We start from the raw sequence: 27,664 nt of genomic DNA, 5'->3' as shown, positions 1-27,664 counted from the left end.
TAAGTGGATAATCCTTTCTTTTTCTCAACCTATCAAGTAGATTCTCTCCATTAAATTTTCTATTTTGCATGAAACTGTTTTAAAATAAATTTGATAAATAGAAGCAGTTCCAAATATACCCTAAATGAAAGCAGTTCTCCCACGCCGAGTTCTACTTTCCATTTACAACTCTTGAGTCAGCTAACTTTTGGAGAATCTCAGAGGGCACCGTGAAAAAAGTCAAAATTGCTACACTCAGGGGAAGGTATCTGAACATTTCTCTACTGCAGCCTAGCTAGCTACACGGGACCAATCAAACAGTGAAGAAACTGATCTGAACAGAGAGACGAAACGAAGCAAGAATCTTTGGACGTAAGGATGAGCATCACCCCAGCTGCCAAAACGGCCGATCTTCCTTGGCTCACTCCTACTCCACCGCCGACCGGCCATCGCGGCGTCCTGCTTGCTGAGCTCGGCCATCTTCTCGGAGTGATCACTGATGATGCTTGCGGCGCGGGCGTCCTCCGGGAGCACGATCTGGTACCCGTCCTTGAGCGCGTCCATGCCGTCGCCGTCGAGGAGCAGCTGCCAGAAGGCGCCGCCAACGAGCGGCCCGCCCTTTGATGCCGACTCGTAGATCGTATCAAGCACCATACCGAGAAAACCATCCCTCCTCTGCGTGGCCGACGTCGCGTTCTCGCCGCCCTCCTCCCAGAGGAACTTGCCGTACTCGGTGACGAGGAGCGGCTTCCGGAGATGCCGCTCGGTGTCGCGGACGTGGGACGCCGTCCAGTTGCGGAAGAAGCGCGCCTGCTGGTCGGCGGTGGAGCCCCAGAGCCAGACGTCCGGGTAGAGGTGGATGGTGGCGAAGTCGATCCCGGCGGCCTGGTGCGTGGCGACGAAGTTGGTGCCGTAGTAGATGCTCCACGGGTTGAGCTCCTTGCTCTCGTGCGCGCCGTCGCCGTAGAAGCCCTCCAGCCCCGCCGTGACCAGGTGGGCGGCGTCGATGGTTTTCAGGTACGGCGCCATCTCCTCCACCCACGCCTGCACCATGGCGCCCGTGGGCTCGGCGCCGCACCGGGGCTCGTTCATCAGCTCCCACCCGAAGATGGCCGGGTCGTCCCTGTACGCCACGCCGGTCACCGTGTTCACCCTCGTCAGCACCGTCTGCGTGACACGCACGTATGTAGAGAAAGATACATCATTAGGTTTTAGATCATCAAACTGACACGTACGTAGGAGTATATGGCACACGTGTGGTGTGGTGATGAATGAATTGATGATTACCTTGACGTGGTTCTTGTAGTAGGACTTGACGAGGGTGGAGTTGAAGAAGTCGTCGGCGGAGGTGAGGTTGCGGCCGCCGGCGCCGGCGCCGGCGGTGATGTCCTCCCTCGCCCACTGGACGTACTGGCGCTTGCCGCCGAAGTCGTCGAAGTTGTTGGTGAGGCAGAGGAGGAGGTATATCCCGTGCCGCCTCGCCTCGGCGATGACGAAGTCCAGACCCTGCGATGAGAAAAGCCCACACACAAGCTGTCATTTTGCACCGAGCAAGCTAGCCTTGCACCTGTCGGCACGTAACGTCGGCATCGATCAACGGATTGAACGGTGGCTTAGCTTATTACCTGGAACATGTGCTCGTGGTAGACGCCGGGCGAGGACTGCAGCGGGTTGTCGCCGCCGTCGCTGAAGGCCCAGGTGCGCGCGAGGTTGAGGCCGTGCGCCTTCGCCTGCCGGAACGCCGACACCACCCCGCCCCGCCGCGACGGGTCGGACGCCATCTCCATGAGCCAGTACGCGTTGAACCCGCTGAGGTACACCGTCCGGTCGCCGTCCCCCGCCACGAACCGCGTGCCGTCCACCCGCACCATGCCGCCGTCTAGGTCCCCTCCGACCGCAGCGGCATGCCACGGCACGGCGAGGACAAGGAGGAAGAGGAGGCTGATCACCAGAGCCGGCGGCCGTGGTCTCATCGCCGCGCGCTAGCTAGCTAATGGAGCTTTGGTTTGCACGCCTTTTGGCAGCCGAGCGCGCCCACGCGTACGTACGTGCAGTGCGAGCTAGCTTGCCTAATTTGGCGCCAACTTAATTAACTTGCGCTCGGGCTCGGCCAGCCGGCGCGCGCGCGTAGGCGGCAGAGCACGGCTGGAACACGCAGGCACCTCATCACTTTCTACGTGGACGAACACCAGGACGCTTCCATCATCGCCGGTCGGGTGGATGCACGAAAGCGACTGCTGTGTTTGAATAGCTTTGTGTTGGGTGTAATCAGGCCATTGTTGTCTTCGAATTGAGCTTCGTGTTAGAGACACTCTGACGCCGGCGGGCGACCTGGAGAGTTTGCCATTTGACGTGTAGGTGGTAGGCGTTGCGGCCGTGGGCCCACCTCCCAGAGAAGGGGAACTTGGATTTTCCAAACGCTCCGTTCCACCACCGGTTTTGGTGGCTAGCTAGGGAGCCCCCGTCACGTAATGAAATCGGCACCTGGTCCGTGGTCGGTCGGCCGGGATGAACGGTCAGTATTCCGCGCCGAACGAACTGGGTAGCTACTCTCGTCACGTAACTGTAAAAGAAACTTGTCGACGGAGAGTGAGTAGTAGAGAGCAGAGACGTACGTATACCGGGCGTATGCACGAGCGCGTTACGTCGGCAACGAGCTAGGTGGCGGCACGGGAGATGATGGCCGGGCCACAGCGGCAGAGGCCGACGGCGCGCGGCGGTGTTGGTTGTCGACTCGACTCGATGTCAACGTGCGCGTGGCCTGCGCAGATGACCTACGTAGCTACAGACTACGGTGAGTGCTCTCTAGACCAGTGTTGGTCTCGACCGACATGGACAAGGAGATCAACAGGACTTACGATTAAGGTGGCGTTTCTTTACCTTTACCCAGTCACTAGACTAAAAAGTCCCTTTTAGTCCTAGGTAAAAAAACAGGAGGGACTTTTTCTTAAGAACTAGAAAAAGACTTTATTAAAGGGATTTTTTTTTAGTCCCTGGAATTAAAAAAAAGTCTAGTCCCTTGCAAAAAAACACCACCTAAACCACCGTCACAACTCACAACGCCAGTTAGCCTCACAACATCTACAATCGGAATGAACAAATCCGGCTTTCTACACGTCAGAAGACACACGTTGCATGAAGGGTGCGTGCATGAACTCAAAAGTTTCCTTTTCGCCTTATTTTTAAAATGTTTGATAGCCTATGCGGGATCTTTTTAGCACACAAATTCAGCTCAAATACTCTTTTGACATGAACCAGAAGAAAACACCCCAATAACCATTCACTGGTCAGAATGCATAAGCAAAATGAGCGATAATGTGTTTCAAATAATGTTTAAAATTAAAAAAAAAGTTTAATTTTTAGAAAATGTTCAAAATACCAAAAATTGTTCAGATTTTGTCATAAAACATGTTCTCACCTCTTTTGTAGATAAAACACCAATTAAGTACACGACAAGATACTGATGAAGCTCTCTTACGAAATAGATCCGTGACCCTTGGGACAACCAGACCACATAAATCCCATTGAGAAATGCCAAAGCGGAAAACAAAACTACTACGTTATTAAAAAGAGAGGACATGTTGGCTTGGAGACAACATCACATCATGCCCTAGGATACCTAAGTTGCACCATGACACCCTCGGAAAGGGAAAAATGACCCTAACTGCCATTGTTGCCAAGTCCGAAACACACAAGGGTTTTCACCCGAAATCCTAGCTCGGAGAGGAGAACCACAACGACATCCTTGAGAGGATGGAGATACCCACGGACATCACCGTCGTCTGCACGAGAGCACAAAGCTTTCGCTCAACAGCTCACACGTGCCATCACAAGACACCCAGGACAACCGCGATGAGTATAAACCTTCATATCTGGATCTCGATGTCACCGTGCCAACGGAAGAGAACAAGCCCGAGCCACCTGGCGCTACACATCCTATCACCTACCTGAACAATGGACATAACGACCACTACAGGCACGGTGTTCATCCAGAGCCAAACATGCATACTGTCACCCTGATTCATCGCCTCGGCATCCATATCCCAAGGACATCGCCAACCATCCATGTCACATCACACCAACCAGGGAGGGAAGCAGAGGAATGACAAATCGAGCATTGAGGTTTTATTTGGACTAAAGAATTGAGGTTTTTGGCTTTTTATACACATCGTTAACGTTGAACCCCTATTTCATTTTTTTAAAGATTCGCCACTAAAACAGATGGCATCTCCTTTCATTCATAGCCCGGCATCAGCCACCAAGTCACGGCGGCCTAGCGACGAAGCGTCCATGTCTGCTTCCTCATAAAATGACTGCTTTCTATACACGGGTAATTTTCATTTTATGCTTTTTCAGTTTTCACATGATGCCAGATATCACATCACACGTGTATCACGTGCCGAGTAGATTAATTGGGAAGACCCAACACATCATCATCATCATCTAACAATTGCAAATTGCAGTTACTTGTGTAAATAATGTACCGTGTCAAGCCGGCATGCACAAGAAGACGCATACACTTTGTCGTGCGAGGGAGGACGCCAGCACCTGGTTTGGTGCTTCGCGTTCAACTTATCACACCATCAAGGGCAAAGCTGGACACGTCCGCGATATAGCTTGGATGTGCTTGAGACGTGGTAAACTCTGTCTAACAGAAGCTATTAGTAATGTTTCAGGTCCTCAAAAAAAAACATTAGTAATGTTTCACTAGTCTGGTACGCAGTAACATCGAGACAATGGAAGAGTAAACCATGTGCCCTCTCCAAGTGGCGACTTCAGCGTGGAGTGACCGGCCATGTTTTGACTTTGAGGTTAACTTGTGTAGGAGGAGAACTAGGTACTACCTGATATGCTTGCCATTTTGTTACGCTTGCTCGACAGCCGACATGGTAAATAAAGAGTTTTTTTATGGTACACTGTACTGTTAAACATGAAAGGTACCAGTATACAATCTAATCATTTTTTTCCAAAATAACTCTAACCAGCCGCAATCGGCCGGTCTCGCTGTTGCCTTGCTCGCCCGCTGCCAATTCGAAGTACCGGACTAGTCGGCTCTACCGTCGCCGAACAGGCCATCGCGCCTCTATTTTCGAGAGCGCTCCCGCAACCACCCTCCACCGGCGCTCTTTGACATAGACCGTCGGACGCCCATTGACCTAGCGTCTTAATCAGTACTTCCTCCGTCCTAAATTACTTGTCTTAGATTTGTATAGATATGGATGTATCTAGACATGTTTTAGTGTTAGATACATTCGTATATTGATAAATCTAAGACAAGTAATTTGGGGCGGAGGAAGTACAATACAGGCCACTTCATGTGAAAAAAAATATTACAAATCACCTTTTCTGTCTTTGGTGCCATGCATGGTGGTTAATCACTCAACTCCGAGTCGATGGTGATGTTGTATTTTGGTTGATCGATGGAGTCCGTCATTTGATAGCTTTTGAATACTACGTTTAATTTTCCTAGCCAGTGCCGACGATTGTGAGGTAGATCAATCAACTATGCCATAGCCTTAAGCGCTTGGTCCACGAGCATGGCCAAGGAAGATGACACATAATCGCGGATGAAGATGAGATGCGGCGACGGCGGCCGGTACAAACGAGGAAGAGGAGGCCTCGTCGAGTACGGCGATCGACGATTATGGACGGCGACATAGCATTATCTGTCCACAAGGATGGTGGGCAGGGTGGAGGCCACGATGCGGCCGCCGGCATAGAGAAAGGGAGAGACATGAGGCCGACAACCGCCTGTACAGAGGAATGGGTGAAGAGGAGGCCTCGTCGAGCGCGGAGGTCGACGATCATGGTCGGACAAGCACGGTAACAGCATTGAGACGACGAGGCGGCCGCCGAAATCCTAGCCGAGCGGGTCATGAACTGGCTTTATTTTTCTCACTTCCCAAATTACCCTTACATAAGTATACTGTTCATGCGGAGTGGCCAGTGCCACCTATACTGCTGGCCGATGGTATTGGCCAGGTTCAGCAGTATAGATTGGTTACCACCTTTAGATTTCAAGAATAGAGGGGCCACGTCTATTGAAGGGTACGGTAAAAGAGCTCTAAAGAAAACAACCTTCCTCCGCACGAATTCCCTTGATCCGCAAGATAGTCTTAAATCTGATCGCTTTCGGTCCTGCATCTGCAAAGATCCCTGAAAAGAGCTCTGAAACGAACCCTGGTCGGATATTGATGGACTGATGGTTCTAGCGAGTGAATTTTGAGCAGTCAATTCGGTCATGCATCAGCATCAACACATCTGATTACTGTGTCGTCTGAAGAAAACAAAGATTGATCACCGTGGGGCCTTGGGAGGTTGGATGATGAGTTGAATCAGGCCCTGTTTGTTTCATAAGTCCTAGGACTTTTTAAAATCCCAACTTATAAGTTATAAGTCCCTACCTGTTTGTTTACAGGGACTTATAAGTCCCGAGTCCCTACCTGTTTGTTTACAGGGACTTATAAGTCCATGTTGCACCTAATAAAATACACTTGTTTCACATAACCCTTGTTCATACAAATGAATTCCAGAATAGTGACAACCGAAATAACAATTGTTCACAACACTTGTTCGACCGGGCGGCGACCGGGCGGCGACGGGGCGGGGGCGGCGACGGGGCGGGGTAGGGCGGTGCGAGCGACGAGGGATAGGGCGACGGCCACTGGATCGATGCGGGAGACTTTTTCCGCGGGCCTAACCAGCAATAAGTCCCAATAAGCTCCTACTAGAGAGTCTTATTTGATAAGTCTTAAATCACCATAATAAGTCACAATAAGTCCCTTGTGTTTGGTTTAGGTGGGACTTGTACGGACTTTTTTAAGTCCCAAAATCAATAAGTCCCTGAAAACAAACACCCTCTCAATCAAGTTAATGCAGGGAGGTAGCTGACATGTTCGTCTCCTCGATCCTTCTTGGCCTCATCCAATCCAGTAGCAACACCACGAGAAACTGAAACAAATCACACTGAAAACGACGCCACGGCGAAATAAATACCGAATTAATCTGCAATGTTCGTGATGCAATAAACAATCCCTTTCCAACTGATTTGTTTTCCGACTCGTGTGTTACAATACTCAATCGAGTACCCAATGAATGCATCTTTTCTTGGTCGATCGAGTTACGACATCAAAGTTTGCAGCACTCCTATTCCCACAGGTGCATAGCCATTACTAGTAAGATAGACACCACAATATGATTGACAACGATCAAGATCAGAAAAGAAGAAGCAGAGGACGGTGCAGTCGTTCAGAGACAATCAGATATTGATGTTGTCCTCATTTATATGCCACAGATAACGCCTCCCTGCTATGAGCACGTTTATGCCAAGCTATCAGTGTGTTGCTCTGCAAGACTGAGACTTGAGCGTCACCATGATTACTGCTCTAATCATGCTTGGATGCCGTCAGGGTAGTGTAGGTGACATATCAGTGTATCCTAATTACTAACTATCTCTTGTCAGCTACTAGAGCGATACACACCATGTCTATTTATGTCTCATGTGAATGATTTTCTGCTTCTCTAGTTTCAGGGAACTACAAGCCCAGATGCAGCATCTTATAGCGGTGCAGTAAAGTTGCCGGATGCACTGCTTTAAACAATGGAAATCTGCATTGATAACTTGGCATGCCAATATCAAAGTGGTTTGATAATACAATTTAGCTGTATGTGTTTTCCTGGCTCCCATTTATGCAGAGGTTGGCCGTGCTCATTGTGTTTAAAATTCACCCTTTGTTGAAAATAACTTGGATGTGTTTTATACTAGCAGCATGGAAGTATTAGACCATTTACAACCAAAACTTGCAAAATCGACCCCTCAAACACCCGTGGATGCGTGCGGACACCTCCATGGACACTCACCAATCACGTCTCAAATAATGCATTCTACAACCGAACACCTAAATCTCATATCTCAAATCCATACAAACCATGCAACTACGTCGATGCATTTATACACATCGTCCGACTACTCCATCACAACTAACATGTCATCGGATTATCAAATTTTGGCATGTTTGACTATGACGGACATCAGCCACGATTGCCCTTTCCTTTCACAGACCCCTTATCGTCCTTCTCATCGAAGATGCAGTATGGATCGAGCCAGATCTGCTCGTCACCGAAGTTGTCCTCGCCATCGCTCACCTCCTCCACCTCCTTCGATGGCAGTCCGGCTATTTCACGAACCGCCGGATTCTGCTCGCGGGCGAGGGCGTGCGTGTTCCCCCGTTGCCGTTTCTTCAAAATGTGAGTGAAAATGGCTTAATCCTCTACAGCCGCCCAAACCACCGCATCAGCCGCCTCCGCCTCCGCCGTTTCCTCCGCGAGATAGGCATCGTCGACCCTTATCCTCTCCTTTCCACGGTGGGCAATCCGTTCTCGGTGGGACTCGTAGTCCGCCAGACCGGTCGATGTACACCCGCTGGGACCTCGTTGATCGCGTCGCAGAGGAACCGAACGTCCGCTGAATAGACACTGTGGAATCGCGGCGGACATATCCCGCCATCAGTCGGGCGTTGTCTTCGCGGGAGTGGCAGAATGCAATGCGAACCGTCATTGCCTCCTCCACTCCGCAAGGGACGACATAATTGGCACCATTTCTAGATTTGTAGACCCCATCCACTGAAATCATTGTTTTCATATGACTCCAGAATATCCCTAAAAAACAGGTCCAACCAATCAGGCAACCCATGCAGAGATAAAAATCAAGAAATGAACCAAATTATTGTTATTTAACTAAGAAATGCACCCAATTTATACCGTCAAAAAAAATGTACGCAATCTAACATCCTCTAAAAAAATCATTACTCGAATTCTTTTTTATTTTTTTTAGACAAATCCTTTTTTTAGAAAACATTACTCGAATCCTTTGTACACACACGTGGACGTCCCAACCGTATCTTTTTTTTCGGCCCACCGGAATCAGACACCGTCTCCATCTCGTTGGGGTAAAAATAAAATCAGGCCCACTCTACCTCCAATTGGCGGTCGAGCCCAACTCGCTCGAGACGTAGGGTTACGCTGAACCGCCGAAGCCGAACTGCCGTCTCGCCATCGCCATGTACAACGGCATCGGGCTGCAGACGGCTAGTGGGTCCTGCACGAATGGGCACGTCCAGAGCAACAAGTTCTTCATCCAGCCCCGGGCCAAGGCGCCGCTCCACGGCCACGGCGACGGCGCCGCCGGGATGCGGAGGCCGAACAAGGAGATCCTGGAGCACGACCGGAGGCGGCAGACGGAGCTGCGTATGGTCGAGCTGAGAGACACCCTCGAGGAGCAGGGCTGCTCCGAAGCCGAGATCGAGCAGCGCGTCAAGCAGGCGCGCAAGGAGGCCGAGCTGGAGGCTGCCGGCGGCGGCGCCGGGGGTGCAGCACGCGTCCTGGCGAAGGGTATGGATCTAAGGATTGCTCATATACCAGTTTTTTTCGTGTGAAAGGCCAGTGACAGATTTTCGACAAATACATTCATGTGCAAGTTTTGAATCTGATTTCTTCATTTGCTGTTGGAGGATATTCACATTGAAAGCATAATTGGTTCCTCAAGTTTGGTTTAGTATGAGTGTATGACAATTTATGGCTTATGCTGTTCCTAGTGAAGTGTAATCTTGGCTTGCTGTTTTGTGAATTTATAGTTCATTTTGTAAAGTTGTTTGGATTTTCAATAGTTTCTGACAAGATGCTAAACTCTTCTCAGGTTCACGGACAGGCAGAGCCACTATGTCGCAGGGAAGGAGAAGAAGCTCGAGGCGCTGAGGACTGCTGTTGGGCTAGATGCTGAGGTTGGACAGAAGAGCGATCCGGACTCTGAAGGATGGATTCTGAAGAAGAACGTTGGACAATGATGTTCAGAACGACAGGAAGGCTTTCAAGGGTGGTAAAAAGCGTAGACAAGGAAAAAGGGGAATGACAAGAGCACAAGCTGTGTAGGAAGAGTATAAGCATGTCTATGATTCAGAAGATAACTCCGAGACTGACCATGATGAGAAAAAAAAGGGAAAGAAACACCTGAAGAAATGCTTCTTAGCTGGATGCATTGATTCTGAGATTGGTCATACGTAGGCAACTATGTAAGACATGTATGCTTTTAACTGCTGGAAATGAACCTTGCTAAAACTTGTTCATCTTAACTAATTATAAAGGTTTGAGTTGATGGTGAGTTTACTCCTTCGTCATAAACCCGTAGTTTACTTGCAAAAAATTAAGCCCAAAATTAGTGGTTATTGCCATAAACCCGTAGAACTGTGGTTCCTGCAACCCTAGCCTTCAATGTCAATGTTTTATGCAATTCACTCCTTATCAGTGTATCCCAATTACTATCTCTTATCAGCTACCAAAATGATATCCACCATGTATAGATGCAGCTTTTCACAGAAATGCAGTACAGTTCCAGATGCACTTTTGTGTACATCGGAAATCTGCACTTAGAATTTGGCTGCCAATGACGAAAAGGTTTACGGATGTTACCATCTTACCTGTATTTGTTCATTAGTTAGAGCTGCTAAAGTATGTGATTCTTCTCAGTTATTTTGCCCAAACGCACAGTTCGAACACTACATTTCCAGGTGTTGGTTTCAGATGATTGCAAGAGCGGAAGCCAAAGTGCAGAAATAAACAGAAAATTAATCTTCCAATTGCATGACAGATCGAAAGACCAGATAAAATTAAAGAGGAGCCGTGTCTGCAGAGCAACTCCAATGACTACAGAAAGAATTGTTCAACAGGCGGGGAAAACAAGAGAATATTACAATATCGACAGGAAAATTCAGAACTCAAGCCCATTCTCTCTAGCAGCATCAGCTAGAGCTTTGATGCGGCCATGGTAGAGGAAACCCCCTCGGTCAAAGACCACTTTGGTGATTCCTTTCTCCAAGCAAGATTTGGCAATCACTTCACCTATCTTTTGTGCCACTTCCTGGAAACCAAGCATCACAACATTGAACTCTCATCAGAAACTAAGCATAAGCCTTTCATTAAGAAACAACTACAGATGCAAGTTGTAGTTTGTTGATTGCAATAGACCAAGAAAATGTCCTGAGAGCGTCATGGGTCTCTGGTGACTTGTAGAACATTGATGTTATTACTTATTAGTATACATGCCTCAAAAGCATGTTCTGTCACTGAAAAGCTAGATATCTAAAATCAACAAAAGCAACCATACAAGTTATAACTTATAAGCATCTTTTCTTTTCTGAAAACAGAGCACAGACCTCTACAAGTTTTCTTCAGAGATACATCAGTACAACGTTCCCTCGAATTATCCAAGTTCGAGTAGTCTATATCTAGAAGCTACTGCCCTGCCAATATGGCTCCACTCATCTCACCCATTGTCGGCTTTGACTTGGTGGATTGAAGAACTAAGATTGGCCGATTTGACTGAAAAAATGTCGCAATGCCAGGAATTGGACAATCATGAACCATATAGGGCCACTGTCTATTTATGAACTATGTGTCACATTACCCACATATAACTAGGGAAACAGAGAGAAAGGCGCTTTGTTGACCCACCTCTCAAATCTCTACTTGTTTAACTGAACCTGGGTTTGGCCATTTTTGGATGAAAATTTCCTTACACTCATGGCTATTATAAACAAAAATGATATAGAAGAGTATAATAGACAGCCAGTTTGACAGCAAGTCCTTACTGAAAGCAATTTCTTTTCCAAAGGTGCTGCCAGTTAAAATGATATACAGTAATGTAGAGTTGCATTATACGCAAGGGAGCGTAGGAACACTAAACAAATGATAAAATCTGCATTCTTCTACGACCATATTAGCTTAATATGAAACGAAAAGGTAGGGATAACTGCAAAAACCAACTTACAGTTGTTGGCCCAGCAGAGTACTCAAGCTCCTTTGAAAGAGATTTGTGCATTGTTGAGGCTGAAGCCAGAGTGCACGACTTTGTGTCGTCGATCACCTGAGCATACAGATGCTTGTTTGAGCGGAAAACGCTGAGTCTTGGCCTCTCCGTGGTGCCGCTCACCTGAAAGGAATTATGTAGAATGACAGAAAGGCATGATTCCATTGACAATAACATAAGCTTAGTAGCTTATAGTACAATGTAAATGCACACATCACCATTCACCACCCACTGAAATGTTTTTTTCTTGGTCTCTGCTAAGTTGCAATGCACTAATGCGTATCTTTTTTGCATCTACAATACTTGGTTTGTGTGCCTAGCTCGCACCTCTCTCAAGAATGCAAGATACAACTTAAGCCACACCCGTGTAACATTGCAACACCTATACCTTGACTCTGCCTGTATCCAGTGGCAGCCATTGGCACTACAAACACTTCTCTGTAGAACTAACCATGGGAGGCACTTGTATGGTAAACTAGATGAACTAACAGGAGCTCAAGCGCCCAACCAAGACAACCTGTAGGCATTCGGACATCCACATTTATGCTACGGCCGCAACAACCTAAGAACATTTCGTCAAACGCTTTAACGGCATGGCATTGGCCTATCAACTCCAAACAGAGAGCGGGCGCGCCATGCTTGCAATCAAACAATTGACCGCGCATTGGAAGAGAGACTTCAAATAATGGATGCCAATCTTCGTGTACCGGAGGTTTACTAGTAGTACCTTCTTGCGGAGGCGGTCGTGGCGGGCGATGCGGTCGGCATTGGGCGTGGACACCTTGGCCTTGGCGAGGACGACCAGGGCGGCCCGCCGCGACGGCGAGTGCGAGGGCGCGGATGCGGACGGGAGGTGGATGCTGCGGCTGCCCGACACGAAGGCCAGGAAGGAGTGGGTGGCGCCGGCGAGCGCCGGCGAGGCTAGCATGGCTCACTTGCGCTGCGCTTCTGGTCGTGGGGTTCGTCGTCTCACGCGCCTAATGGCTCGCCTTATCCTATCCACCCTCTCGTGTTTCTTTAAGCTGCTCTGCTCTGCTGGACAGAATTACAGAAATGTCCTCGTACTTGATCGTTTTCTCAACATATCGTCTCATAGACGAAAAAAGGTTTTCTCGCTTTGTATTACAAAGCAAACAGCCAAAACATTCGATGATAGGTGCTGGGATGGAAACAACACAGTCACGCCCAAAAAAATAGAAAACAAAATACAAAGGAAACAAATGCCGACACCGACGGATTGACAGAAACACAAAAGACTCGCGACCGTTGCGCCCACCAAGAATCTTCCATCAAGCTTCAGGACTTCGAAACGCCGGTACCCATCAGCACCTCCAAGAAGGAATGCGACGATGGCGACGCTGCTGCCAAGGGTTTCCCTCGATACGCGACGAGGCGCGAGGAAGGGTAGCCCCGACACCCTCCACGAAGGTTCGGCGACACCCAAGGGCGTCACCGTGTTAGTGTCAGCCGGACCGACAGGGGTTTCCCCCGATCCCAACATGCACCTCGGGCGCTCCGGAACCTGCCACCAAACCACCCGACACCCTGCACCAACACAGTCTTGAGGCCCCTGCGCCGTCTCACCACGACACCGTAAGGAGAAGCCTACACAACGATGAAGAGGAGCCGGGACATGGAGCAGCAACATCGTCGACACGCGGGAGGGCTCAACCTCCACCGTCAATGACGGTAGCCGATCGGACGCAATAGCAGGAGCATACCAGGCCCGTGAGCCCACAGGCCCGACAGGGACCCCCCCTAAAGCTCCCGTCATCACGCTGCAACAGGCATGCCGTCGGCAACGCCGCCCCCTGTCCAAGCTGCTCCGCCTCACCACTATGCAGAACACAACACAACCACGACGAGAGCCAGCCCGCTAGGACCCATATGGGGCCCACAGGGCCCAGATCTGGGTCGGGGGCGGGCCGCCAGCCACCCCGCACCACCACGCCGCCACCTAATCCATCGCCGACCACCATCACCTGGTCGTTGGACCGCAGCCGGCCGAACTGCACCGTCGCCGCCCTGCCCGGGAAGGGGGAACGCGCGCGCGGGAAAGGAGGGCCCGCCTCGTCGGCACCACCCGGGCCATCGCCGAGGGCGCCCGACGACGGCGGGGGAGGAGACGATGAAGGAAACGCCCGCTGGGAGGAGCTCGCGTGTCGCCCCGGCCACCTCCTGAGGAGGCGACGCGAGGGCGGGTCTGGGAGGGGGGGAGGGACGGGGGCGGGGGAGGTAGAGGAGGGGGGTTGACTGGCGGCCGCCAGCGGCAACAATGGAAGGGTGGAACCCTAGGTCGCCCTTGGTCGAGGGAGCTTCTCGGCCGCAGGTGTTCGATCCGTTCTTTTCCTTTTCCTTGTGCCTCCTCACATATCGTCTCATAGAACACAAGAATGGAAAAAGAAAACGAGGCAGCGGCTCACCAATGTCTGACCCCTCGTATACATATACACGCTCATGAAGAATCAATCAACACACCTACTACTCCCTCTGTTTTTAAATATAAATTTTTTTAGATCTTTTATTATATATTTTTTAGATATATTTTAAAATATATATTCATTCATTTTGCTTTGTATCTAGTCCTTTAATAAAAACTTTAAAAACATATGTTTAGAAACAGAGGGACTAGTATGTAAATAAACATAGCAAATTCATAGACATAGCAAGTTAATCATACGCATATATGCGCAGGCAGCAAGTTCATACAACATACAAGGAAGATGAGAACTGCTCCTTCTATCTCACGATATAAGACGTTTTTTCTTCTAGACTTAGACCAAAATACATCTTATATTTTGAGATAGAGGGAGTAAGATACTAGTATAATAGATACCATAGTTAGGAAGATAATGTTCACCGCTTTGCCTTGTCCTTGTCAGCTCCGAGTCATCGTGAAGACGGTGTACCGGTTGTCGTCCGTCGGGGCATAAGAGTGGGAGGTGGTGGTGGACGAGTCATGGGAGGAGCAGGGGAGCCTAGAGAGGCGCCGGGTGACGCAGACCTGCTTCGTAGCGATGAGGCGGCCTTTCGCGGCGGCTGCTGCTCTCTCAGCCGTCGCTCGCTCGGACGCCTTGATGCCCTCTTGCAACGCCTTTGCATTCTTACGACGGCGGCGTGAGCGTATGTATTGGCCAAGTTCAATGAACAACATGACCTCTCATGGGAGGCAACATGCCGATAATGCTGGTTGCTTCTTGTTCCAATTCCGCTAGTTGTCCCCTGTCAACGAGCTAACTTGAGTCGACCCTACCGTGGAGAATTATTTTATCGATGATGGTAGGTCTATTCCCATGACATGTTCATGAATTGCACACTATCCAATGTGGTGCATTGCAAGGGATGACTTGAGTGGAACCACAACACAAGCATTAGCAACCTCTTCTACGACAAGTACGAGTACTTGTTCGTCCTCGCGTTGATGTGAGCAACTGTATCAACTGGCCTTGCTACCACGTCCTCAAAGATGCGTTGGAGAGCATGATGTTCATCGTCCGTAGCTTACTCCAGGGCAACAAGTAACTGCCACAGGTGTTGACTACATGCCGGGACTTTCGTATGCCATGTCGGAGAAAAGCTAGCTTCCTAAGCAATGCACATGTGTAAAATGTATATCATATATACGTGTCATTGTAGGGGGGGCAAGCCCCCCCCCCCTCCGAGTTCAATAGTTGATGATGGCCCCTCCCACACTAATAGGTAGATTTTTGCGGTACCAACTTCATCATCAAAAGATTCATCCAGGTTGACATGGTTCCAATAACAAGTCTCATCTACATGTTGGCCTTTGATTAGCCACGTATGGGGAAAATCGATGATGTAGGACCAAAACTATGATAGCCCGATCTTCACGAATTGGAGATGAATTTAGGGTGGATTCACAAAGAACACGTGTCAAATCCACATGAGAGACCATTAATTTGACTAGATCCACACCAAGTACTCCTCAAATCTCAAGCCAAATTAGAAGAGACACGTGAATCCAACAACAACAAAGGTAGAAATAACTAGGTAGTTCATCCAAATATCTAGGAGAGATGGGTTTTCAGATATAGTCCGATGAGTAGTCTGCCAGACAAGGAGAAGACCGAGGGTTTCTCTATAGCCGAACAGTGTCATGAGAGTGGACCACCGCGCAACCGTATATGCACATAGTTTTAGTTTTTTAGTTCAAATATGTCCAAAGTGTAAATATTTTTGTCCGGTTTGTATGAAATCTGCCGTGTTTTCATGAATTATATCTGGTTTGTTGAAAAAGTGTTTCAAATGTATGCAGGCAGCGCTGGATGACCGACTCTCGCATCAGTGTTCGCAGACTGGCCCCCCTGTCCGTGAAAGAATGCGGACAAAAATTTACGGGTCACCGTAGCGCGCACATAATATATACCATTCATGTGGCGATTCACCCAACAAATGTCATCATCATGCTTATCATATGGTGTGAGAAATATTTTTTTCATGGCAGAAAAGTGGATGGAGAATATCTATATGTAGTTATATACAATACAAAATCATTATCAATAGATTTGTCATGAACTCTATTTATACATTCTGTTTATTTGATTGACATATATTTATATATTCTTTTATGAACTGTGCCAAACATTAAAGTTGAACATTCAGAAAAAACCAGTTCTCCGTCATTCCATAATATAAACACTTTTATATTATGAAACACAGGGAATAGTATATATTGAACTAAAAGCACGACAACAGTTATGAAAAAGGTACTATTTCTTATGGAAAGGAGGGCTCCTATGTGTTTTCAAAGGTTTGTTTTCGGACAAACAAGATGTTGAAAGGGCCGCATTACGCATTGGCCGAGCCCACGTGGCAACCGTCGGATGTACAACTATCCAGTGTCAAGTATCGCTTTTATTTTTGCAACAAGGATAGTTTTGCGAAAATACTTTGCAACACGAATAGTGTTGTAGAAATATTTATAATAAAACTTATGTTGTAGAAATCTTTTGCGACATGATTGATGTTGCAGATTTTTTTTCTTTATTATTTTCGCAACATGGATGTTGTTGCGAAAAATAAATTGCAACACAAACAATGATGTCCAAAATATTTACCGCTTATTCGATCTTTATTTTTATGCAACATAAATGTTGTTGCGAAAGAGAATTTTACAACACATATCATTTTACATAAAAAAAAACGAGCATACATACACGCATTGCATTTAGGAGGTGACGGATCTCGGCTGAAGGTAAAAGTTTCCAATGTTGAAACTACCGGAAAAAGATGGCCGATGGCGGTGGGCCTGTCCAAACGAACTTTCGGCCGGATATGATTCAGCTGGTTGCACTGTGACTAAATATTTGCCCTTTTTCACTCTGTTTTCATTTCGCCGCCATCATATGGGAGGTGGCCGGCCATCCGGCAACAGCTCATCGGCACTTGGTCGCGTTCGTGTGGTCGTTGAATGCACGCGTAAGCTAGCGTACAAAGCTGCCGACAACGATGACCTGCATGCGGTTCTAATGGAGATCGACCGACGGACATGACGACGATGAAGAGGTTGACGACAAAAGAAGCCGCAAGCGTACGCAGCAGCATGCATGCACTGACTCGGAGGCTCGTGCATGGCATACACGCAGCACCCGGCGGCGACGACGATGTGCACGCAAGCTTATCCATGCATGTGCTTGCGAGTATAAAATGACCTGCTGTCCGCTGAGGCTTATCACCGCCGATCGATCGATCACCTTTCCAGATAAAAGATCGAGTTTGCTAGGTCGATATGGGCTCTCTCATGGCTGGCTGGAGCTCCCATGCGCTCGACGATGACCACAAAGGTACGTGTGCAACCATCCACCATCGACAGTGCGTGCAACTTCACGTTGTAAGATTCATAACTAAGCCTTGTACTCCTATGATGGTACCCATATCTATCCATGCATGCAGTTCGTTTCATGAGGAACCGATCACTGACCAAGGAGGAGGTAGAGGCCTACCGGAGACAGCACAGGAAGCCGGCGGGGGAGGGCACCGTCAACGGCGGGGAAACCGTCGTCGCCTCCTCTCCCTGCGTACGTAACTACTCGCTCCGTTCCATAATATAAGTCTTTTTGAAGATTTCATTAGAGGACTACATACGATTGTATATAGACATATTTTAAAGTGTGGATTCACTTATTTTGCAGTCTCCTACTGAAATCCTTAAAAAAATTTATATTTAGGAACGGAGGGATTATTTTTTTGCAAATATTCGCATGCATATATACACGGGCTGGGGCTTCATAATCAATCTTGTCGATTACTTAATTTTTTTTCTCCTCTGCTTGCATGTGTTGCGCTCTGCTTAATTAGCCGGGGAGCCCGAGGCCGACCCCGCGTCCGTCGACTCTGTCTCACGTCCGTTCGTCGCCGCCGGTGATGACGACCAATAGCGTGGACGGTCACGGCGAGGCTGCGGCTAGCCCTAGCGCGAGCCGTGACTGGTACGTATATACTCTCCATCCGTTTTTAAATATAAGTCTTTTTAGAGTTTTCATTAAAAAATTATATATACAGATGTATATAGACATATTTTAAAATATAGATTTATTTATTTTGCTCCGTATGCAGTCTTTTAATGAAATCTCTAGAAAGACTTATATTTAGGAGCGGAGGGAGTACTATATACCTTACTAGCATGAGTTTCTTGATTTCATACATACGGACATGATACATGTACATATTTGTGTCACGTACGTGCGTATAAACCCCGGCCTGTTGTGTGCGTGCAGGTGGACGAGGAGCAGTTGGGCGTTCCTCAACGAACCGCGGTCGCCGCAGCGCGAGGGAGGCGGTGCTGGGCAAGGCGGCGCCGGCGCCGCCGCCGCCGTCTGATCGTCGTCTTTCATTAGTTTGCTAGGCCAACTTTATATTGTAGGTATATCTCTGTAAAATACACCGTGTTATTGGAGTGGCTTTGCTAATGTTTGGTTTCTACTAATAGAATGCCTCTCCGTTGCTATGAGCTTTGTATTTTTTATCTGGTTGCCAATATGTACTCGTATTGTTGCATAAAACTTGGTGATTATGTATCTTTGCGCTCACATCCCTCTGTGACCAAAGATATTGGTTCTGGCCCGACTGACAACCCACAACTGATGGAGCAACCAGAAAATTCCATGTCCCGAACATCGGAAGAACTGAGCCGGCAAACACACGGTCAGGGAAATGGGAGGAGAAGGAGCAGGCGCGTCCATGAACATTACACCCCCGCATCAGCGACGGGTGGCCCGACCACGTCAGGGCTACCTATCCCTCCTGCCAACCTCCTCATCGAACACACCCCTGTAACACCCACGACATCCATCAACACAGATCCACGTGAGGCCACCGGAGGCCTCCTGCCCATCGATGGAAGAGACAAAATTGACCATAGCCTCAGTCAAGAGAGCTCACCGAGGCCGAAGCCGGAAGATCCAGATAGGATCTCAGCCAGCACACACCACCACATCAAGATCTCGCGAAGACATCGTGCCGCCAGTTGATGTCCAAGTTGTCACTACGATAATACGATTCCAACACAGGTCCACACCGTTGGCTCGGACGCCCAACACTGTGTCGTCGCCCCCATGCAGACACGCACAAGCTGTCCCGTGCCAGCCGAGAGGTACGAGCGAAAGGGAGAGGAGGACCCGTTGCCGCCGATGATGGTCGGGCATGATACTCGGAGGCTCGTGTTGGCTCCGGTGCTGGAGGAGTAGAGGCGGGAGGGAGTGGGGTTGGGCGACTGTATGCCTATCGACGAGAAAGACCAAATTGACTACAATTTGCAGTCAAGAGAGCTCACCAAAAGGTCACCCTGCACCGCCCGCCGTCGTATAGGAGCAGGAGCCGGAAGGTCCAAATCAGATCTCCACCAACACGCACCAATCCAGATCTCATGAAACCGCTGCGCCGTCAGCTGATATTTAGGCCGCCATCATGCTGCCAACACAGGACGCCGCCACCCCCTCCCCATGCAGGCACGACGCCGCAACTTGCACAACAATAATAATGAAGACATACAAAAACTTACAAAGGTTTACTTAACCTTTCAAACTAACTCTTCTCCTCCCTCCCTCCCCGATTTTTAGTGGGATGAGACCCCTCATCTCTCAATTACCAATCACAATCTTATACATCAGTTTGTACGGAAAATCTTTACGTAAGTCTTTGTAGGTGTAGCATTACTCCTTGCACAATCCATCCCACGCCAACCGGCAGGTACGAATGGAGGGGAGAAGATGACCCGCCGAAAACGATAGAAGGTACAACATGGTTTGGTGACACACATGAAGGAGGCATCATGCAATCTATTGAAGGAGGCGGCCCTTATGTTACGATGTGCATCGTGTCATGCATTCAAAATCAGGCCACATCTTCATTTTCTAGGAAAAACTTTCTTAGCGGAACACAATAGATTGAATGATGACTTTCTTACGGGCAGACGGACGGAGATGAACGAACAAACCAACAAACAACATTGTAATAATGTACCCTTTAAAAGTAATGATGTCGAGCACAAAATAATAGATTGGTTATAAAAAATGAAGGGAATGCCTATTTTACATCCGGATGAAAATGAATTTGCTTTCAGCCATATTTTCCCACCGGTTACAGGATGACAAGTGTCTCCCTGTCCTATGTCCCCTATCCTCTATTTGTTGCTCTTTGTCTCACTTTTAAACAGACCAACATCATTATCTTAACGGGTCCACACCTCAAAATTTTCAACCCGAACAGAAAGCAGCAGAAAGAAAAAAAGAACCCAACGATACAGTCAAGCTTTCCTATGTACACTAAGCTAAAGCTAACAAAGGGAGGAACGGACCAAAATGAGAAGACAAAATTTACACTCGAAAATAACTAAAATTATACTAGTAATTCCACTAAAGAATTTCAGTGTAATATCCATTGGAAAATGCAATGTAAAAATCTTTATGTCCCCTAAGAATTACACTATAAAATCCACTAATATTACACTGTAAAATCCACTAAAATTATACTAAGGTTTACACTACAAATGCCACTAAAAGTGCACCAACAATCCAAATAATTTATACTCCACCAAAAGCAGTAAATAATTACAGTAAGCATTTAAATGGAAATCCACTAAGAAAAACATTGTAAATCCACTTAGAATTACACTATAAATCTACTTAAAATTATAGTGGAAATCCATTATGAAAAACACTGTAAATCCAGTAGGAGTTACAGAATAAATCCACTTAGAATTACACTACAAATCTACTTCCACTTAAAATTACACTGCAAACCCACTTAGAACTACATTGTAAATCCACTAAGAAAATGCACTATAAACACACCAGAACAAACAAGTTAGAAATACTATATTTTCATAAAGCTAGGTCTGTAATTCAGAAACTTTGGCACACACAAACCATACACTAATCAGTAACTTAGATCGTGATTACAAAATTGTTGGAAATATGCCCTAGAGGCAATAATAAAATGGTTATTATCATATTTCTTTGTTCATGATAATTGTCTATTGTTCATGTTATAATTGTATTAACAGGAAACAGTAATACATGTGTTAATAAATAGATCACAATGTGTCCCTAGCAAGCCTCTAGTTGGCTAGCTCGTTGATCAATAGATGATCATGGTTTCCTGATCATGGACATTGGATGTCATTGATAACGGGATCACATCATTGGGAGAATGATGTGATGGACAAGACCCAATCCTAAGCGTAGCACTAGATCGTAATGTTCGTATGCTAAAGCTTTTCTAATGTCAAGTATCTTTTCCTTCGACCGTGAGATTGTGCAACTTCCGGATACCGTAGGAGTGCTTTGGGTGTATCAAACGTCACAACGTAACTGGGTGACTATAAAGGTGCACTACGGGTATCTCCGAAAGTGTCTGTTGGGTTGGTACGAATCGAGATCGAGATTTTTCACTCCGTGTGACGGAGAGATATCTCTGGGCCCACTCGATAGAACATCATCATGAGCTCAATGTGACTAAGGAGTTAGTCTCACGATGACGTGCTACGGAACGAGTAAAGAGACTTACCGGTAACGAGATTGAACAAGGTATAGGTATACCGACGATCGAATCCCGGGCAAGTTCTATACCGACAGACAAAGGGAATTGTATACGGGATTGATTGAATCCTTGGCATCATGGTTCATCCGATGAGATCACCGTGGAGCAAGTGGGAGCCACCATGGGTATCCAGACCCCGTTGATGGTTATTGGCCGGAGAGGTGTCCTGGTCATGTCTGCTTGTCTCCCGAACCCGTAGGGTCTACACACTTAAGGTTCGATGACGCTAGGGTTATAGGGAATTGTTATACGAGGTTACCGAAAGTTGTTCGGAGTCCCGGATGAGATCCCGGACGTCACGAGGAGCTCCGGAATGGTCCGGAGGTAAAGATTAATATATAGGATGGATGGTTTTGGACACCGGAAATGTTTCGGGCGTCACCGGTAATGTACCGGGACCACCGAAAGTGGTCCCGGGGGTCCACCGGGAGGGGCCACCAGCCCCAAGAGGTAGCATGGGCCAAAAGAGGGAGGGCAACCAGCCCAAAGTGGGCTGGTGCGCCTCCCACAAGGAGGCCCAAGGCGCAGGAGGTGGAGAGGGGGGAAACCCTAGGCGCTGGTGGGCCTAAGGCCCACCTAGGGTGCGCCACCCCTCCCCCCTGCCCTGGCCGCCGCACCTCCCATCTGGGGGGGGGGCTGCCGCACCACCTAGGGTGGGAACAATAGGGGTGGCACCCCCCTCCCCTCCTCCTATATATAGTGGGGGTTTCAGGGCTGTTTTGCACACAGTTTTCAATCTCCCTCGGCGCAGCCGTGCCCCCCTTTCTTCCTCCTCTCCCACGGCGCTTGGCGAAGCCCTGCCGGGAGACCTCTTCTCTCCATCGACACCACGTCGTCGTGCTGCCGGAGATTTTCCCCAACCTCTCCCTCCTCCTTGCTGGATCAAGGTGTGGGAGACGTCACCGGGCTGCACGTGTGTTGAACGCGGAGGTGCCGTGGTTCGGCACTAGATCGGAATCACACAGTGATCTGAATCGCCACGAGTACGACTCCATCAACTGCGTTCTAGCAACGCTTCTGCTTAGCGATCTTCAAAGGTATGAAGATGCACTCACCCCTCTCTTGTTGCTGGTCTCTCCATAGGAAGATCTAAATATGCGTAGGAAATTTTTGAATTTATGCTACGTTACCCAACAGTGGCATCCGAGCCAGGTTTTCTATGCGTAGATTCTATGCACGAGTAGAACACAAAAGGTTGTGGGCGATGATTTTTCAATTGCTTGCCGCTACTAGTCTTATTCTTTTCCGGTGGTATTGTGGGATGAAGCGGCCCGGGCCGACATTACACGTACGCTTACGTGAGACTGGTTCCACCGATAGACATGCACACCGTGCATAAAGGTGGCTGGCGGGTGGCTGTCTCTCCTACTCTAGTCGGATTGGATTTGATGAAAAGGGTCCTTATGAAGGGTAAATAGCTTTTGCATATCATCGTTGTGGCTTTCACGTAGGTAAGAAAGCGTTCTTGCTAGAAACCGAAATCAGCCACGTAAAACTTGCAACAACAATTAGAGGACGTCTAACTTGTTTTTGCAGGGTTTGGCATGTGATGTGATATGGCCAAAGTTGTGATGTCGCATGTATGATGTATGAGATGATCATGTTATTGTAATAGGTTTCACGACTTGCAAGTCGATGAGTATGACAACCGGCAGGAGCCATAGGAGTTGTCTTAATTTATTGTATGAGATGCAACGCCATGTGCTTACTACCTTTACTCAATTGCTAACGGTTAGCTATAGTAGTAGTGATAGTAATAGTTGGCATGACGACTTCACGGAGACACGATGATGGAGATCATGGTGTCACGCCGGTGACAATGATGATCATGCGATGCCTGAAGGTTTTGTGCTAAACTACAACATGCAAGGGATGGAGAAGACCATTCCCGAGTTGTACTCGATGCTCAAGTCTGCAGAAGTAGAAATCAAGAAAGAGCATCAAGTGTTGATGGTCAACAAGACCACTAGTTTCAAGAAGGGCAAGGTTAAGAAGAACTTCAAGAAAGACGGCAAAGCCGTTGCCGCGCCCGGTAAGCCAGATGCCGGGAATAAGAAAAAGAATGGACCCAAGCCTGAGACCGAGTGCTTCTATTGCAAGGGAAAGGGTCACTCGAAGCGGAACTGCCCCAAATACTTAGCGGACAAGAAGGCCGGGAACGTTAAAGGTATATGTGATATACATGTTATTGATGTGTACCTTACCAGCGCTCGTAGTATCTCCTGGATATTTGATACCGGTGTTGTTGTTCACATTTGCAACTCAAAGCAGGAACTGCGGAATAAGCGGAGACTGACCAAGGACGAGGTGACGATGCGCGTCGGGAATGGCTCCAAGGTCGATGTGATCGCCGTCGGCACGCTACCTCTACATCTACCGTCGGGATTAGTTTTAAACCTTAATAATTGTTATTTAGTACCAGCTTTGAGCATGAATATTGTATCAGGGTCTTGCTTAATGCGAGACGGCTACTCATTTAAGTCAGAGAATAATGGTTGTTCTATTTATATGAGTGATATGTTTTATGGTCATGCTCTGCTGGTGAATTGTTTATTCTTGATGAATCTCGATCGTGATGTTACGCATATTCATAGTGTGAGTACCAAAAGATGTAAAGTTGATAATGATAGTCCCACATACTTGTGGCACTGCCGCCTTGGTCATATCGGCGTTAAGCGCATGAAGAAGCTCCATACTGATGGACTATTAGAGTCTCTTGACTTTGAATCATTTGACACATGCGAACCGTGCCTCATGGGCAAGATGACTAAGACTCCATTCTCAGGAATAATGGAGAGAGCAACCGACTTATTAGAAATAATACATACTGATGTGTGTGGTCCAATGAACGTTGAAGCTCGTGGTGGCTATCGTTATGTTCTCACTCTCACCGATGATTTGAGTAGGTATGGGTATATCTACTTGATGAAACACAAATATGAGACATTTGAAAAGTTCAAGGAATTTCAGAGTGAGGTCGAGAATCAACGTGACAGAAAAATTAAGTGTCTACGATCTGATCGTGGAGGAGAATATTTGAGTCACGAGTTTGGCACACACCTGAGGAAGTGTGGAATCGTTTCACAACTGACGCCGCCTGGCACACCGCAACGCAACGGAGTGTCTGAACGTCGTAATTGCACTTTATTAGATATGGTACGATCTATGATGTCTCTTACCGACTTACTGCTATCATTTTGGGGATACGCATTAGAAACTGCAGCATTCACTTTAAATAGGGCACCGTCTAAATCCGTTAAGACGACACCGTATGAACTATGGTTTGGCAAGAAACCTAAGTTGTCGTTTCTTAAAGTTTGGGGCTGCGATGCTTATGTGAAGAAACTTCAACCAGAAAAGCTCGAACCCAAAGCGGAGAAATGTGTATTCATAGGATACCCTAAGGAAACTATTTGGTATACCTTCTATCTTAGATCCGAAGGTAAAACCTTTGTTGCCAAGAACAGATCCTTTCTAGAGAAAGAGTTTCTCTCGAAAGAAGTAAGTGGGAGGAAGGTAGAACTTGATGAGGTAATTGCACCCCCTCTCGAACAGGAAAGTGGCGCAGCGCGGGAAATTGTTCCTGTGGCGCCTACACCAACTGAAGAGGAAGTTAATGATAATGATCATGAAGCTTCGGATCAAGTTACTACTGAACCGCGAAGGTCCACAAGGGCACGCTCCGCACCAGAGTGGTACGACAACCTTGTGATGGAAATCATGTTGTTAGACAACGATGAACCTTCGAACTATGAAGAAGCGATGGCGGGCCCAGATTCCAACAAATGGCTTGAAGCTATGAAATCCGAGATAGGATCCATGTATGAGAACAAAGTATGGACTTTGGTGGACTTGCCCGATGACCGGCGAGCCATAGAAAATAAATGGATCTTCAAGAAGAAGACTGATGCAAACGGTAATGTAACCGTTTATAAAGCTCGACTTGTCGCAAAGGATTTTCAACAAATTCAAGGAATTGACTACGAAGAGACTTTCTCTCCCGTAGCGAAGCTGAAATCAGTCCGAATCATGTTAGCAATTGCCGCCTTTTATGATTATGAAATTTGGTAAATGGACGTCAAAACAGCGTTCCTTAACGGGAACCTTAAGGAAGAGTTGTATATGATGCAACCAGAAGGTTTTGTCGACCCCAAGGGTGCTAACAAAGTGTGCAAGCTCCAGCGCTCCATCTATGGGCTGGTGCAAGCATCTCGGAGTTGGAACATTCGCTTTAATGAGGTGATTAAAGCTTTTGGGTTCGTACAGGTTTATGGAGAAGCCTGTCTGTACAAGAAAGTGAGTGGGAGCTCTGTAGCTTTCCTCATACTGTATGTGGATGACATATTATTGATGAGGAATAATATAGAGATGTTGGAGAGCATAAATGCCTATTTGAACAAGAGTTTTTCAATGAAGGACCTTGGAGAAGCTGCATACATGTTAGGCATCAAGATCTATAGAGATAGATCGAGACGCCTCATAGGTCTTTCGCAAAGTACATACCTTGACAAGATATTGAAGAAGTTCAATATGGAAAACTCAAAGAAAGGGTTCTTGTCAGTTTTGCAAGGTATGAGATTGAGTAAGACTCAGTCGCCGACCACGGCAGCAGATAGAGAGAAGATGAGTTATGTCCCCTACGCTTTAGCCGTAGGCTCTCTTATGTATGCCATGTTGTGTACCTGACCTGATATAAACCTTGCCATAAGTTTGGTAGGGAGGTACCAAAGTGATCCCCGTATGGAACACTGGACAGCGGTCAAGAATATCCTTAAGTACCTGAAAACGACTAAGGAAATGTTTCTCGTTTATGGAGGTGACGAAGAGCTCGTCGTAAAGGGTTACGTCGACGCTAGCTTCAACACAGATCCGGATGACTCTAAGTCGCAGTCCGGATACGTATATGTTTTGAATGGTGGGGCAATGAGCTGGTGTAGCAGCAAGCAAGATGTCGTGGCAGCATCTACATGTGAAGCGGAGTACATAGCTGCTTCAGAAGCGGCTCATGAAGAAATTTGGATGAAGGAGCTCATCACCGACCTTGGAGTGGTTCCAAGCGCGTCGGGTCCAATGACACTCTTCTGTGATAACACTGGGGCCATTGCCATAGCCAAGGAGCCCAGGTTTCATCGGAAGACGAAGCACATCAAACGCCGCTACAACTCCATCCAGGACCATGTCCAGAGTGGAGTAATAGAGATTTGTAAAGTACACACGGATCTGAATGTTGCAGACCCGTTGACTAAACCTCTTCCACGAGCAAAACATGATCAACACCACAATGCTATGGATGTTCGATACATCACAATGTAACTAGATTATTGACTCTAGTGCAAGTGGGAGACTGTTGGAAATATGTCCTAGAGGCAATAATAAAATGGTTATTATCATATTTCTTTGTTCATGATAATTGTCTATTGTTCATGCTATAATTGTATTAACAGGAAACAATAATACATGTGTGAATAAATAGATCACAATGTGTCCCTAGCAAGCCTCTAGTTGGCTAGCTCGTTGATCAATAGATGATCATGGTTTCCTGATCATGGGCATTGGATGTCATTGATAACGGGATCACATCATTGGGAGAATGATGTGATGGACAAGACCCAATCCTAAGCGTAGCACTAGATCGTATTGTTCGTATGCTAAAGCTTTTCTAATGTCAAGTATCTTTTCCTTCGACCATGAGATTGTGCAACTCCCAGATACCGTAGGAGTGCTTTGGGTGTATCAAACGTCACAACGTAACTGGGTGACTATAAA

General features: G+C 47.4%; 3 protein-coding genes and 1 pseudogene across 3 annotated transcripts; 2 read left to right on the top strand and 2 right to left on the bottom strand.

Annotated features, from left to right (window-relative positions):
- Positions 1-213: 213 nt before the first annotated feature.
- Positions 214-2,257, bottom strand: LOC123399296 (mannan endo-1,4-beta-mannosidase 3-like). The gene is made up of 3 exons (XM_045093710.1): positions 1,605-2,257; positions 1,267-1,485; positions 214-1,146 (listed from the first exon to the last, which is right to left on the bottom strand). The coding sequence occupies exons 1-3, from the start codon at positions 1,950-1,952 to the stop codon at positions 271-273; spliced, it is 1,443 nt and encodes a 480-aa protein (XP_044949645.1). The 5' UTR covers positions 1,953-2,257; the 3' UTR covers positions 214-270.
- A 6,713-nt stretch (positions 2,258-8,970) lies between these two features.
- LOC123453135 lies at positions 8,971-10,140 on the top strand (annotated as a pseudogene).
- Positions 10,141-10,587: 447 nt separating this feature from the next.
- LOC123453134 (50S ribosomal protein L18, chloroplastic-like) lies at positions 10,588-12,871 on the bottom strand. Its single transcript, XM_045129900.1, has 3 exons — positions 12,567-12,871; positions 11,801-11,962; positions 10,588-10,891 (listed from the first exon to the last, which is right to left on the bottom strand). The coding sequence occupies exons 1-3, from the start codon at positions 12,765-12,767 to the stop codon at positions 10,742-10,744; spliced, it is 513 nt and encodes a 170-aa protein (XP_044985835.1). The 5' UTR covers positions 12,768-12,871; the 3' UTR covers positions 10,588-10,741.
- A 4,662-nt stretch (positions 12,872-17,533) lies between these two features.
- LOC123399939 lies at positions 17,534-18,855 on the top strand. Its single transcript, XM_045094329.1, has 4 exons — positions 17,534-17,643; positions 17,753-17,877; positions 18,158-18,288; positions 18,577-18,855. The coding sequence occupies exons 1-4, from the start codon at positions 17,589-17,591 to the stop codon at positions 18,677-18,679; spliced, it is 414 nt and encodes a 137-aa protein (XP_044950264.1). The 5' UTR covers positions 17,534-17,588; the 3' UTR covers positions 18,680-18,855.
- The last annotated feature ends 8,809 nt before the right edge of the window (positions 18,856-27,664 follow it).

Source organism: Hordeum vulgare, chromosome 5H (assembly GCF_904849725.1).
Source record: "Hordeum vulgare subsp. vulgare chromosome 5H, MorexV3_pseudomolecules_assembly, whole genome shotgun sequence".
NCBI classification, from domain to species: Eukaryota; Viridiplantae; Streptophyta; class Magnoliopsida; order Poales; family Poaceae; genus Hordeum; species Hordeum vulgare.
This window is presented reverse-complemented; position numbering and strand designations above follow the sequence as displayed.

Excerpts from the sequence above, each read along its gene's own strand:
- LOC123399296 (XM_045093710.1), bottom strand. The coding sequence starts at position 1,952 with ATGAGACCACGGCCGCCGGCTCTGGTGATCAGCCTCCTCTTCCTCCTT. Across the intron at positions 1,486-1,604 it reads ACCACGAGCACATGTTCCAG|GGTCTGGACTTCGTCATCGC; the intron begins GTAATAAGCTAA and ends TTCTCATCGCAG. Across the intron at positions 1,147-1,266 it reads ACTACAAGAACCACGTCAAG|ACGGTGCTGACGAGGGTGAA; the intron begins GTAATCATCAAT and ends CGTGTCACGCAG.
- LOC123453134 (XM_045129900.1), bottom strand. The coding sequence starts at position 12,767 with ATGCTAGCCTCGCCGGCGCTCGCCGGCGCCACCCACTCCTTCCTGGCC. Across the intron at positions 11,963-12,566 it reads ACGACCGCCTCCGCAAGAAG|GTGAGCGGCACCACGGAGAG; the intron begins GTACTACTAGTA and ends AATTCCTTTCAG. Across the intron at positions 10,892-11,800 it reads ACTCTGCTGGGCCAACAACT|GAAGTGGCACAAAAGATAGG; the intron begins GTAAGTTGGTTT and ends CTTGGTTTCCAG.
- LOC123399939 (XM_045094329.1), top strand. The coding sequence starts at position 17,589 with ATGGGCTCTCTCATGGCTGGCTGGAGCTCCCATGCGCTCGACGATGAC. Across the intron at positions 17,644-17,752 it reads GCTCGACGATGACCACAAAG|TTCGTTTCATGAGGAACCGA; the intron begins GTACGTGTGCAA and ends CCATGCATGCAG. Across the intron at positions 17,878-18,157 it reads TCGTCGCCTCCTCTCCCTGC|CCGGGGAGCCCGAGGCCGAC; the intron begins GTACGTAACTAC and ends CTGCTTAATTAG.